Here is a 13,579-nt window from a genome sequence, read left to right as displayed (position 1 = left end):
CTCCTTCTACAGTTTTTCATCCCATCGTGTTCTCAGGTACGCTTCCTTGTTCTTCCATGGCAAGTTCAAAGCTTCCTGATGTTTTTGACCTTGAGTCGCATATTACACCTTCCAACATAACTAAGCATATTTCCCGGAGGCTCTTAGATACTCCATTGTATCTTATTCGAGCGCCTCTTCCCAATGAGAGGATAGTTCTTCCTTACCCTCCCCCTCCTGGTTTGATCGATCCCCAAGAGAATCGCCGTATAGTGTTCTTTCTAAAGCAAAGGGAATTCGGTCTGCCATTTCCTTTTTCCCCTTTCTTTACTGAGGTCTTCGAATACTTCGGGGCAACTCCTCGGATGTTATCCCCAAACTCTATTTTGTTCATGTCTTGTTTTGAGTGTATCTGTCTGGGTTGGGGTTTTACACCCACGGCCTGTCTGTTTGTCACCTTTTTCCGCCTGGTTAGGGCGAAGCAAAACTTCTATTACTTTTCCCCCCGTAATGGGTTATCTCTTCTCACGGGTTATAAGGATTCTATAAAGGGCTGGGTAGAGAATTTCCTTGTGGCGGAGCTGAAATTAGGGTCCTGCCGATCATGGGAAGTAGATCTAACGTGGGGAGAGATTTTACCGGGCTGTAACGATTTGCCCCAATTGAGTTTTATTGAGCAGGTGGGGCTGCTTCGACTGACTTCCGTTGAGAGGAAGTATGATGTCGAAAAGTGTATGTTTGCTTCCAACCTTAGGGATATCCGTGACACGGGTATAGTGCTTTGTCCAGTTATTCTGTTTCTTCTTTGCTCGTAATATCAGAAAATATGCTGACTCTTTGTAACTTCTTGTTTTTTGCAGCTTCTGAGGTGAAAATGGATGGCATCAATTTCTCCAAGAACTTTGACCTATCTCGGGAGAATATGCATGCAATTTTTGACGCCTTTGGGGATGGGCGTTCGGTAACTGAGATTGCTGCGGAGCTGGCTCAAACTGCTTCCTTCAAGAAGGTCAGCCGACCTCCCGTCAAAGCTTCTTCTCGAGCTTCCAAGCCGAGCTCTCGCAGCACCAAGTCAGCTCGGCCATCTAGCCGCGGTGGGTCGAGCTCAACTTTGTCGCTTGCTGAAGGGTCTCTCCAGGATTGGGCCACGCGTCTCTGCCATGCGGTTTCGGAGGTACTAGGGTATCAGCCGCCTGCTCCATGCGTAACGGCCTCTGATTCTCCTCGTGCGTACGTTTAAGCGGATCTGCCAGGCTGTCTGGTAAATATTATTTTGGATCCTGGGTTAGGCCGAGAGTCGGGTCGGACGCTAGGCCTGAGAGGAGAGAGCATGCTTCGTGTGGGCTGGGTCGTTATGAGTGAAGAAGCTGGGCCGAGCCCGGTCTTGAAGGTTGAATGAGCCAGGCTTGTTGGGTATATCAGATAAGTGAGCCTCTATGTTATGGGCCTTTAGCTGTGGTTAAGCCCCTGGTCCGGGGTGAAAAAATCCAGCGGTCATCAGTTTTAATGGTCGAATATTTAAATTTATTGTCTTTAATATAAAAATAATGTAGTATTAATATTTAATTTAAAACTTTCAATAAATAATTTTTTTTATTGAACGCAAATCAAAGTATTATTTTAATAAGGCTAAAAAATTAAATAATTAATTTTAATAAAATACGATAACTTAATAATAATTATCCAAAATGATAACTTAGTCTTGAAGGAACAAGAAAAGCAGTGACTGGGCCAGGCCCACTTTCTATCTCTTTTTTTAATGCATAAAGAACGAAACGACAAGCGAATGGATATCGCAATGTCATGTGATAACGATGAATGAAACATAAATATCTACAAATTATATATAGAAACTAAATATCTAATAACCCAGAGTTAGTTAACGCGCCAATGAGTTCGTGTATCATACCCACCAATTAGCTCTATTGGTCCTAGTCCCACTAACCCGACTGAGAGAGTGCCCCGTACGCGAAGGAACTGTTTTTGGTGAGGACTGTACTGTGCCCTAATCGTCTGGGAGCGAGACCTGGCTTTCTTATCGTGAAGAAGAGGACGACGAAAATCAAAATCATGCCCTTCTCCGATAGATCCATATATCAACGATGCCTCTCCTCCTCCTCCTATCGTGCTTGATCTCTTCCGCCACACCTCCGATAGTGAGTCGGTTGGCTCGTTTTCTGCATCCGTAGATTCCCGTTATTGCTCCTCACGTTTTGACGCGGTGAGTGAACTCTCTCGGTATCTTTTTTTTTTTTTTTTTTTTGTTTCGGATCTATTCACTTTGGTTCATTTCGATTCAGTTACATATATGGTTATATTCATTTTTTTCTTGTTGATCTTTTTTATTGATTAGGTTTTGAATTTTGAAGATGGAACCGATGGATATTGTGGGTAAATCGAAAGAGGATGCGTCGCTTCCTAAAGGTAAACTTGTGTGAGTAAGTAGGTCATTTTTGCTGATTTTTTCCCCTTCATTATCCTAGGTTGTCAGTTTTGTGATTTTTATGATTTCTTTTAGGGTTGAAAATTCGAAATTTGAACTGCTAGTTGAGTTGCAGTGGTCTAAAATTTTTCTTTTTTTCTTTTTGCTTTGTATAATTGTAAATATTAATTATATTATGCTGATTGAATATAAGATATTTAATTTTAGAATGGTTTTTACTATGTATAAAGATGTTATAAACGTGCTTTCTCATTTATGGTGTGCAAAACAAGTCTGAGTTATATTCACTAAATGCTTTATGAATAGTGTTACTGAGATTTTTCACTGGGTAACTAAATGAATAGATTTTATATCAGGATTCTATAACTTTAGAAGCTTTTGCTCAGTAAGTCTAAGTTTGTATAATTTGAATAAAAATTGGCGATATTGAACTGGTGTAATTGCTTGACTTGACCTGTTCATTATAGCTATCATGTGAGGCTAGTCCTTTTTGGACAGACTTATTTGAATGACGATTATGGAATTTTCTTTTCAATGCTTGTACCTGTTGTTTTCTATTATGAATATTGTTATTGCTAGCTTAAGTAATTGTAGTGCTTGTAGTTGCTGATGCTAGTTCCCCTTTTTTCTAATGGCATAAAACCCAAACCTAACACTCTCTTAGTGGCAAGTTGTGGAAGAACATGATTAGGACGAGTCTGGAAGCATAAAATTGCATTTTGAAGTGGCAATGATTTAGGTGGGCTATTTTTCCTCTAGTGTTCTAAAAGGTTTATTTGTTTAGTAATAGAGTACATATAGTAGGTTGCCAACTTTTTTTATTTAGTTTGTAGCAGAATGAGAGGGTGCTTTGCATTTGCAATTATAATGTGGTTTTGGTGGATGCAAAGCATCTGCCTTGTTTTGGCACTTGTTAGTGCTGATTTAGCCTCTGTTCTATGAGGCCTAACATCTACACTGCAAAGATGCATGTATGTGCTTGCCCATGCATTAACATTGCTTCTTGTTGTAATGATTCATTGTGAACCAGGTTTCATGCCTGGAAAGTAGTGCTCCATATCTCATTTTTGTTGTTTGCTTTTCTGACAAACTAATAATTTTCTTTCCAGCAACTATGACAAAAATTATTAAAGAGATGTTACCCCCAGATGTTCGTGTTGCAAGAGATGCTCAAGATCTTTTGATAGAGTGTTGTGTAGGTGCGTTTTAAAATTTGTGCTTGTATCTAGCTTTAATTTTTACATCTCTAACATATATTTCTTGATTGTTATCATTTTTAAATGGGTTCATGGCTTCAAAATGTTCTTTTGATTAGTTACCTTTCCGATTTTCATTATGGGACCATTCATCTTTGTTCTCCTTCCGTATGTTTGGCAAGGCCATTGGTTCTATTATCGAGTGCCATTTTATTAAGTTCTTAGAAACCACTGAACTGCTGAGTAATGGATTATAGTGCCTGTAGGTATCCACAAGTTGAAGATTTTCACCTTCCTAATAGTAATGATCGAGGAAAAAATGCATGCATGAGTAATTTTCTACTAGTTTTTTTTTTTTTTATGTTAAATCTGTATGATAGCCTCCCTTTTCATGTGTGGCTGATTGAAGTCTATTGTCCTTAATACATTGGACATACATGCACAGCCCAAGAGAAAGAGTGACTAGCTACAAGTCCCAAGAGGTTGTCATCACAAAGCACAAACATTAAAATGTCATTGCATATTGCCATTATAACAAGTTGATATCTTTATTTTGAAAAACTTATTAAAAAATCCCTATTTTAATTTCACTAGATACTTTATTATTCCGTCTAACTTTTAAGAATATTTCAGCATACTCTGTTAGCCAAATTTCAATTAAATGACTATTTAGTCCCTATTAAAAAAAAGTATACTGGTATTGCCACTATTAATAAGTTGATCATTGTATTTTGAAAAACTCTTAATGTCCCTAAATTTCAATTGTTTTATATACTTTAGTTTTCCATACGTCTTTTAGTATGTTTCAGCATATTCTGTTGGCCAAATTTCAAATAAATGACTATTGAATCCTTAAATTTTGCCATTGTTATTTTCGTCGATCTATTATTAATAAATATATATAAACATCATTCTTCTATAAGAGTAGTTTGGTGGGGACCACTGTTGTTAAGGCGAAAGGCAACACTAAGGCGAGAGGTCCCTTATCGCCTTAGACGAGATGCAAGGCGACGCCTTTTCGAAAAAGGCGACAAAAGCCAAACTTTTTTAAATATATTTTAAATACACACATATATATATATACTTACAAACACATCAATGAACCCACATTCAAAGGAAAAAACGTATTCAAATGAAAAATATATATATTATGTACAACAATATAAGAGAATCGTAAACAAATTAAAACAAAATTGCAATAATTACAGAATTTAATCATCAAAATAGTAAACCTAATAATTTCAGAATTGCAGAAAATGTAATGTTTTGACTTTTAAGTAAGCCTAATAATTTCCCACAATTAAAATAGTAATTCAATCTTCATAGTTAAACCAAATAACTAACCAAAAATGAAATTATCAATAATTAAATAAAATTAAGAACATCAAATTAATCATCAAATCTACAACAAATGCAGAAATTTAAAACCAGTAATTAAACAATAAAATCACTAATAGTTGCAGAAATTAATAATTTTAATTGCAGAATTAATATTTGCATCAGAAATTAATAATTTTATTTCTTTAATTGCAGTTGCAGAAATCAAATCTACGACAAATGCAGAAATTTAAAACCAGCAATTAAACAATAAAATCACTAACTTAACTTATGTTACTTGAAGTTGAAGGAGAGGGAGGGAAAGGCTGCTCACTTCTGTTAGGGAAAGAAATGTTAGTAGTGACAGCAATGTAGAGAGGGAGAGAACAGAAGCAAAGAAAGAGGAGGAAGAGAGGAGAGAAAAAAATTGCAGGTTACTGCAGCCGGCTGAAGAGGGAGAAAGAGAAGAGAAGGAGAGAAAGGGAGAGGATAGGAGAGAGGAGAGACAAAAAAAATGACAGCATGATGCAGGCATGCAGCTGGCTGAATAGAAGAAGAGAAAGAGAGGGAGAGGAGAATCGGAGAGGAGAGGGAGACTGAGAAAGACATACCTGGTGTTAGAGAGGCTTTGTGGAAGGAGAGACTCGTTGGCTGCTGCTGGGTAATGTTAAAATAAAAGGTCTCTAGGATTTTTTTAACTTAAAACCATTTAAAACTTGAAATTTAAAAAAAAAAAGTAATTATACATTATTGGCGTGAGCGACGCCTCAGCTGCCTGATGCCCTTGCCTCCCCCTCCTTGAGGCACTCGCCTCAAGGGAGGAGCCTCGCCTGAGCCGGGCGAGGCGAGGAAGGGTCGCCTCGCCCAGTGCCTTATTAAGCCTTAACAACACTGGTGGGGACGGAATTGTTCCATGGAATCAAAACTTGGGGTTTTTTTAATGAGCTTCTAAAAGTATAGGGACCAAGTTGTTAATAATAGCATTACTTGGGGATTATTTCTTAATTCACCCTTGACACGCTCACACACTCGCTCAGGGTGAGACCAAGTGTAGGTAGATTGATAGATATTTTCATGAAGAAACACATTGATTTGGTTGATACATCTTTTATTTAAATTTTAAAAAATCGAAGAATCAAAATTGTTTTCTCCTTTTCCTTTTTGAGAAAAGGATCAAAATGCATGAGTCAAACATCAGGATTGTTTTCTTTTTGGTAAGTCAACCCTTTTATATTTGAATTATTTGCTAATGTTGCTTGCAACAGTATATGACACATCTTCATGCCCACAACGGAACAAAATACCTTTGAGGCATAAATTCTTCCTTTCCAAGGTCTTGAATTCAGAGACTGCTAAGTTTGTTATATTTTGAGTTATATATTGTAAAGATCACTTCTGCTTCTGGATATTGGATTTCAATAGGCACATTTCAGTCTTCTAAAGTAATAGAAATTGTCCTATTTCTGTCACAAAATCCATTGTCATCAATTAATGGAAACGAAATATGTGGCCTGAGCCCGTGCTCTCTATAAGCAACCTGGGGAAGTTCTTAGATCAGCCTACCAAAGATGATGCTGGCCCCCACCATTTCTTTTAAAGAAAGTGCAACAAATACAAGATACATTTTTATTCCCCCAATGCAAATGTGTAGATTGGGCTTTAATTTATTTCATTTGCAATAAGCTACTGCAGATAACTAGAGTTAGAGTCCATAAGAAAGCCAATTTAGCAACTTGTGCTAGTGCTTTAGATTTTATTTACTTAAAAATGTTGATTTGTTTGACATTGTACTGATTGTCTCATGGTAACTTATAGTTTTGTAATTGATATTTATTGTAAATCTTCAATGGCGTTTCTGCTTCCCTCAATCTTTTATTTTGTTGGTGGATTTTACAATAGATGTGAAAATTATGTTTTACTCGTAACTGACAAAAGTTTCTCTTGCAGAGTTTATAAACCTTGTGTCATCAGAGTCCAATGAAGTATGCAGTAGAGAGGAGAAACGGACAATTGCGCCTGAGCATGTGCTCAAAGCCTTAGAGGTTTTTACTAATATATTCTGCTTGCCTTCTTCTTCATCAAAAAAAAAGTGCCCTTCTCATTCTTTAATATGCTCCCTTCGCCTATGGTGTCCTTGTTATTTTTTTAAAAGTGCTTTATGCATACTTATTAATATTGTTAAATTTCCTATTATAATTTGTTGATTTTGTTTTTCTAGTATTTCGCTCATTATTAAGTTATGTTTTCTTTTCATTTAATTTTCATCTAATTAATGCACCATATTTTTCTTTCTAATCCCTATGATCCTTTTGCCACTAGTGTTAAGGTGCTGGAGCAATACAAAAGAACTTGAATTAAGTAGCTGGAGATATGCCTGTTTGGCTTTGAGTTTTTGGAGGGTTAGAAAAGTGCTTTTAAGAGAAAGCGTCATTTTAGATGTTGTTGAAAAAAGCAATTTAGAAAAAAATTGTTTTATTATTTTGGCGTTCTCATGACTAAACTATGTCAAAAATAATTATAAATCAATTTTTAATGTCTTCTAACTATTATTTTTATAAGTTTTTTTCTTAATTGCAGCTCTAATAGCAATGCCAAACAGGCCCTTTACAGGTTTAACATTTAGGTGAATTAATGGTTTTTCCCCTTAATTTTTTCCTTCTAGGCGAATACCGATCAATTACATAAGTAATTTGATCTTCTGTTATGTCCTCTAAAATGATTGGCAGTCTTTATCTTCCTGTTGTTTGCTTGTATACTGGCAATTTCTTTCCTCTTTTGACCTTTTGGATGATCATATGGGTATATTTAACTAATAGTCTCTTTTGAGATTTGATCCCAGAAAATTTTCCCTTTTTTTTACTCTTCTGAAGGGGTATTTTTTTTTTCTTTGGGGGGCTGTTAATTTCAAGATTTAGGATTTTTTGGTATCTATCGTGTGTGTTCTGTATTTTGATTCAATGATTAACCCATGTTATTTTCAAATTTAATCTGATTCCTTTCTGGTCTATAGGTTCTTGGGTTTGGTGAGTACATCGAGGAGGTTTATGCTGCATACGAGCAACACAAGCTTGAGACTATGGTAATTCACCATTTTCTTATGGTCCTATTCATCTTCAGAGAATATTTTGGGGACCAGAGCCTACAGAACTTGTGAAACTGATATAATCTTGGTCCAACCTTTGCTAGTATCGCATAAAGCATCTTGGGTTTATTTTCTTTTATGCTCTTAATTCTGTATCAAACCATAGTCCAGAAAACTAGCTTGACATTAGAAAAATTAACAATAGTGAGGGCATTGCGAAATATATTTTCCTGAAAATATTTTTTTTTACTGGATACCTTCCAGCAGGACTCTTTAAAAGGTGGTAAATGGAGCAATGGAGCAGAGATGACAGAGGAAGAAGCAGCAGCAGAGCAGCAAAGGATGTTTGCTGAGGCACGTGCAAGAATGAATGGAGGAGCTATTGCAACCAAGCAACCAGAGAGTGACCGAAGTTTAGAGAGCTAACCTTAGGGGCTTTTATTTTGTTAAAACCATAGGCAAGCATCCTTGACTCTTCATTTTGTGCGTCTAATCTCTCCCTCTCTCTTGATATAGTGTACAAAATGTCATTTGGCAAGTGCACTAGCCTACTTCGCTGTGCACTTGGAGTTGTATCTCAAACTTATTTATCATTTCTATAACCTAAATGTAATTAGTGCAAGTCCAAATCCACATCCATTTCAAAAATACAATTAAATTATAGTACTTTCACCATAGACATGTCATACCTACTTGTATCACTAAGCATAGGATATTTATGGCCAAATCATGTTGGTCACTTCTGACTTAACTTTACATCGTTTGAAAAGGAAATGTATTAGCTTGAAAGGACGAGGAGATAGTCAAGAGGGCATCACGCTTGATTCGAGCGTCTTGGGTCGCTTGAGATAAATGTAATAATGCATAGTTTAAACAGCAAGAAAAAAAAGCTAACCTCGATTTTTTTGTTCCAGAGCAAACCTTACTGTAAGGAAGTGCAATTGCCTCTTGAAGGATTCTGGAACGCTAATGACGTGTGGGACCCCATGGGTGAGATTATGTGTCAATTTTTGGTGAAGTCCAAATGGAAACCAACAAATGGCGGGGACATTGGTTTGTATGAACGGTCCCACAGGGAGTGAGGTGTCAGTAACAAGGTTGGTGAAATGTGGACTGATCGCCTAGGTTACTGCTTAGAACCCAACATCTGCCTGAAGCACGTTTACCCTGGAAGACGACGGGGGAGAGAAACATTGCCCTGTGAGGATGTTGGAGCCAGAATTGTGTTGGATTTTGTTTTTTTTTTTAATGGGATTTTGTATTAGACATTTTTTTTTCTGCTTTTGGATTCAGGTCAAAAGAGTCAGTCAAGCAAATCCCTCTCTCTCTACCCCACAAGAAAGTGAAATTTCACACTAATTGTCCCCTTTGATTCCTTTCTTTTTTACTTAAATCTCTCTCTCTCTCATTCCTAAATCAGTTTGGTGGGCCACTTTATGTTTCTTTTGTCAGGATTCTCTTACTCTACAACAAGGGCTAGAAACAAAGCATTACATAGAAGCCCCACATATCAATAAAAGATGAAAGGACTCAAAACTCAGGAATCTCCCTCATTTCCCACACCATCTATAAGGAGAAGCCATTCTCCTTAATCTTCCTTTCTCAAATTGAAATCAAACCATCACTCATGGCTAGAGCCTCTCAAGATTCCTCCTCTTCTAAGAGGCACTTCCACTGGACTAAAAAGATTGGAACTGAAAATGATGAAGTTCCAAGCTTCAAGTCCTCCTCAAACTCCACTGAGGAAGACAAAAAGGAAAATGCTAGGAGCCATGCTGCTTTGCTAACTCCAAAGAAGAAGCTTCCAGCTGTAGCAGTTGCTAGGCTTCGCTCTGTTCTTTCAGCCTTTGGTAAGAACCGATCTAATCTCCCACTGGGGCTTGGCCACAGAGTCGTCGGTACCCTTTTCGGCTACCGGCGAGGGCATGTTCATTTTGCTTTTCAAAGAGATCCCAATTCTCCTCCAGCTTTTCTCATAGAACTTGCAACACCAATTAGTGGATTGGTTCGAGAAATGGCATCTGGGTTGGTGAGAATTGCATTGGAGTGTGACAAGGAGAAAGAAGAGGAGAAAAATAAAGCAGTGAGATTGCTTGAAGAGCCAATGTGGAGGACTTATTGTAATGGGAAGAAATGTGGTTTTGCAACTAGAAGAGAATGTGGGGCTAAAGACTGGAAAGTTTTGAAAGCTGTGGAGCCAATTTCAATGGGAGCTGGTGTGTTGCCTGGAGTTATAGGTGACCTTGGAGCTGATGGTGAACTCATGTATATGAGAGCTAAGTTTGAGAGAATTGTTGGGTCTAGAGATTCTGAAGCTTTCTACATGATGAATCCTGACAGCAATGGTGCTCCTGAACTCAGTATCTATTTGCTTAGAGTCTAGAACTTTGAGTTACTTGCATATTCCTTTTCTATCTTTTTTCTTTAATTATCTATATAGATTTTGGAACAGGAAGCTAGCCATAGATGTTTAGCTCTTGAAGAACCATGAAAATGGAGAGCTCTGTTATGTTCCTTTTTTTTTTTTTTTCTTTTTACTTTTCTCCTTTTGAGAAAATGGTGGGTAAGTGGAGCTTTACTTGTATTTTGTTAGATGTAGGTGGAGGGGCAAATACAATAGAACATGATGGATAGGTGGGGTCATGAAGGTGTATATGTATAGCTTTTTTTTTTTGAGGCCAATGCAATCATGAATGTCTTCTCATTTTGTTTAATTTCTTTCTATATTTTCTATGCCACACTAATATCAATGTGGAAAAACTTTTTCCAACATGGGTGTGAGATTTTGGCATATGGGATTATCATCTTGGAATCATCTACTTATTTTTCTCAATCACACTTTATAATTAGGCCATCAAGAGCCAACATAATAATTACATGGGTAGTCTCTATCATGCTTATTTTCAGTAAAGAAAATCCAACAAATTGAACTTTATGTTATTCTTTCATCTCTTTTCCTTTTCTTTTTCAAATTATATTTTGTGTATTCAGACAACAATCACAGCTTTTGCAACTAAAGTAATGTTTTTGTTCTTTTCCCCCCTATAACTGCTGATGGGTAAGAAAATTGTCATTGGGGATTCATCCTCTCTCTCACTTAGGGGAAAATTGAGTTCATAATGATAATAGTTGAACTTTTTTTGATAATCTTTTTCTTCTTATTATGAAAAAAAATATTTTAAAAATAAGTAAATATGAATCTTAAATTTAAAACTTTATTACTTTCTACACCTTAAAGATGAAGATTAGCACTTTTGATCTTGCTGTTAGGGTTGGGATACTTGGGCAATCATATTTACTGGAATAAAAATTTTCAGAATTTGGTCCAAAAGTGTAAATATGTTCCAATGATTGCTTTATAGTGAAAAATTCTGTGTAGATTGATCCCAAGAATTTTTATTAAAGCCTAATCATAGAAGTCATCAAAAGCAAAATGTAAATTTATATAATAAAAAAAAAAAAAAGAGAAAATGCTGACAGCTGAATTAAGGCTTTGTCATTTTGTTGACTGCTTTTTTGCTTATTATTTGATTCTTCTGCTAAATCTTAAAGCTTCACTGTTAAGCTCTTCATAAACTTTAAATAACATTCTATTCCCTCAAAAAGAAAATTCTTTTCACATGGTTGTTTTAGCACTGTTCTTACTTATTATGGCTACCTCTGTCTCTCCAAGTTTTAGGGTTTTATTTAGTCATCTTCCTCTATCAAATGTGATGATTTGAGATCTAGAATTTATGTGTGTATGAGTAAACTTGGCTGGAATGATTCACACAGTGCCATCTATTTCTATTAAACAGAGTCGTACATACGAATGTATCTATCTTTTCTCTATCATTAGACGACCATTTAATTCTCCTGATACTCATGCCGATAGAATTGCGGCAAAATTAGACTTATTCCCTTACTTTCCATCTTATGAGTCCGGCCCTCAATTAATCCGGTCTGCTTGATTATGAATTAGATTTTGTGCTAATAAACCGACTTACATAATGAATTCTAATAGATTTTAGATCCAGTTCTCCTAAAAGAACTTTACAGTGGTTGGAACGTAAATAGTATCAAAATTTAAAAGTTTTTTTTAAAATAATATTTTTTTATAACCTTACGGATTTTTATAATTTTTTAATATTTTGAGAGGACTGAAAATTTTTTAAAGGTATTTAAAAATTTTAAAGTTTAATATGAAAAAAAAAAACTTGTGGATAAAGTGAAGAAAGGAAATGGAAATTTGAGATGGGGTGTGAGTTACAGCTGGGACACAAACAATCCGTTAAGATTAGCATTTACACAGAAACCGATGTTGTGTTGTGTTTTGAAATTGCATCATCATCTACTCATCATTCTTCAAAAGATTCAAAAGTTAAATTTGCCAATACATAAAAAAAAAAAAAAAAAAAAAAAAAGCAAAAGGGCGACACTGCTTTTATATCATCATCATTGCTCCACTCAATGCTAAAGCAGCCTAAAGCTGCCTCATTAATACTCTTTCTCTAAGCCCATCTACTTAGGTTTTCTATTTTCTCTTTGCTTTATAGGCTCTTTGCTATGGCCCATCATGCCCACTTTCAATTGGGAATAAAGAAAATAATTCTGGGTGGAAGTTGGAAATTTTAAAAAATAAATTTTTTTTCCTAAAAGAACACTCCATCTCCTTCTGTTATCACTGCTTGTCTGCTGAGTACATTAAATATGGAAATGGAAATAATGGATCAAAGTTGTATGTATCAGATTCAGAGTCCTTTGCAGAAAGGGAGAGCAGAAAAGTCTTGTTTGTTTTCGGAGAAAATGGTGTGGGAATGGACCAGAAATTGGATAAAGAAAAAGAAAATTTGCTTACCATTTTCAAAGATGCATAAGATATATATATATATTTTTAAGATAGAGAGGGAGCAGTCAAAACATTGAATTTTTTTTAAAATTTAATTCATTCGATCCATTAATTTCAATTGCAATATAACTATATTACAAAATAAACTTGAATGTTTTTTTATTTTCTTTTATTTTTAATATTAATTTTATTTAGATACTTCTTATTTTAAAATTTTATTTTTATTAATAAAATTAATTTAAATAATAAAATTATAATTTATTTTAAAAATTTAAATAATAATATTATCAATTATAAATTAATTAAAGACTATTATAAATAAATAAAAAATTTAAAGCATTATTAATAATTTTAATATTTTCATCTCTTTTCACTTTTATAATTAGTATAAAATAAAGATATATAAATATATGAATAATTATTATATTAAAAGAGATTATTTAATTAATATAATTTTCTTTACAATAAAATATATTATATCATTAAATTATAAATTAATAATTTTTTAAAATTATATTTCAATAAAATTTAATTAATTACATAAATAATGATTAGTTTAACTTAAATTAATTTAAAAAATAAATTTTACTTAATAATAAAATTTAAATTTAAAAGACAGGTTTTATTATAATAAAATAGAGCTTATTGTCATGTAAAAGACTTAAACCGTTAACAGAAGCATAGTTCCACTTAACTAACAATCTCTTCTTCGGCACTTTGCTAAGATTCGAGTC

At 34.9% G+C, this 13,579-nt stretch overlaps 2 protein-coding genes across 4 annotated transcripts; both read left to right on the top strand.

The window, feature by feature from the left end:
- The first annotated feature begins 1,897 nt into the window (after nt 1–1,897).
- LOC110624776 (protein Dr1 homolog) lies at nt 1,898–8,650 on the top strand. 3 transcript variants are annotated; one of them, XM_021770102.2, is made up of 6 exons: nt 1,898–2,200; nt 2,333–2,403; nt 3,532–3,621; nt 6,883–6,977; nt 7,946–8,014; nt 8,282–8,650. In XM_021770102.2, the coding sequence occupies exons 2-6, from the start codon at nt 2,349–2,351 to the stop codon at nt 8,441–8,443; spliced, it is 471 nt and encodes a 156-aa protein (XP_021625794.1). In that variant the 5' UTR covers nt 1,898–2,200; nt 2,333–2,348; the 3' UTR covers nt 8,444–8,650. The 3 variants fall into 3 exon arrangements, with proteins under 3 accessions (XP_021625794.1, XP_021625785.1, XP_021625801.1); XM_021770093.2 differs by having other exon boundaries at nt 1,900–2,200; nt 8,285–8,650; XM_021770109.2 differs by lacking the exon at nt 1,898–2,200 and adding an exon at nt 3,087–3,161.
- A 251-nt stretch (nt 8,651–8,901) lies between these two features.
- LOC110624764 (protein MIZU-KUSSEI 1) lies at nt 8,902–10,731 on the top strand. The gene is made up of 2 exons (XM_021770072.2): nt 8,902–9,359; nt 9,470–10,731. The coding sequence occupies exon 2, from the start codon at nt 9,645–9,647 to the stop codon at nt 10,398–10,400; it is 756 nt and encodes a 251-aa protein (XP_021625764.1). The 5' UTR covers nt 8,902–9,359; nt 9,470–9,644; the 3' UTR covers nt 10,401–10,731.
- Nucleotides 10,732–13,579: the final 2,848 nt, after the last annotated feature.

The sequence above is a fragment of the Manihot esculenta genome, chromosome 1 (assembly GCF_001659605.2).
Source record: "Manihot esculenta cultivar AM560-2 chromosome 1, M.esculenta_v8, whole genome shotgun sequence".
Taxonomy (NCBI): Eukaryota; Viridiplantae; Streptophyta; class Magnoliopsida; order Malpighiales; family Euphorbiaceae; genus Manihot; species Manihot esculenta.
This window is presented reverse-complemented; position numbering and strand designations above follow the sequence as displayed.

Excerpts from the sequence above, each read along its gene's own strand:
- LOC110624776 (XM_021770102.2), top strand. The coding sequence starts at position 2,349 with ATGGAACCGATGGATATTGTGGGTAAATCGAAAGAGGATGCGTCGCTT. Across the intron at positions 6,978-7,945 it reads ATGTGCTCAAAGCCTTAGAG|GTTCTTGGGTTTGGTGAGTA; the intron begins GTTTTTACTAAT and ends TCTGGTCTATAG. Across the intron at positions 8,015-8,281 it reads AACACAAGCTTGAGACTATG|CAGGACTCTTTAAAAGGTGG; the intron begins GTAATTCACCAT and ends GATACCTTCCAG.
- LOC110624764 (XM_021770072.2), top strand. The coding sequence starts at position 9,645 with ATGGCTAGAGCCTCTCAAGATTCCTCCTCTTCTAAGAGGCACTTCCAC.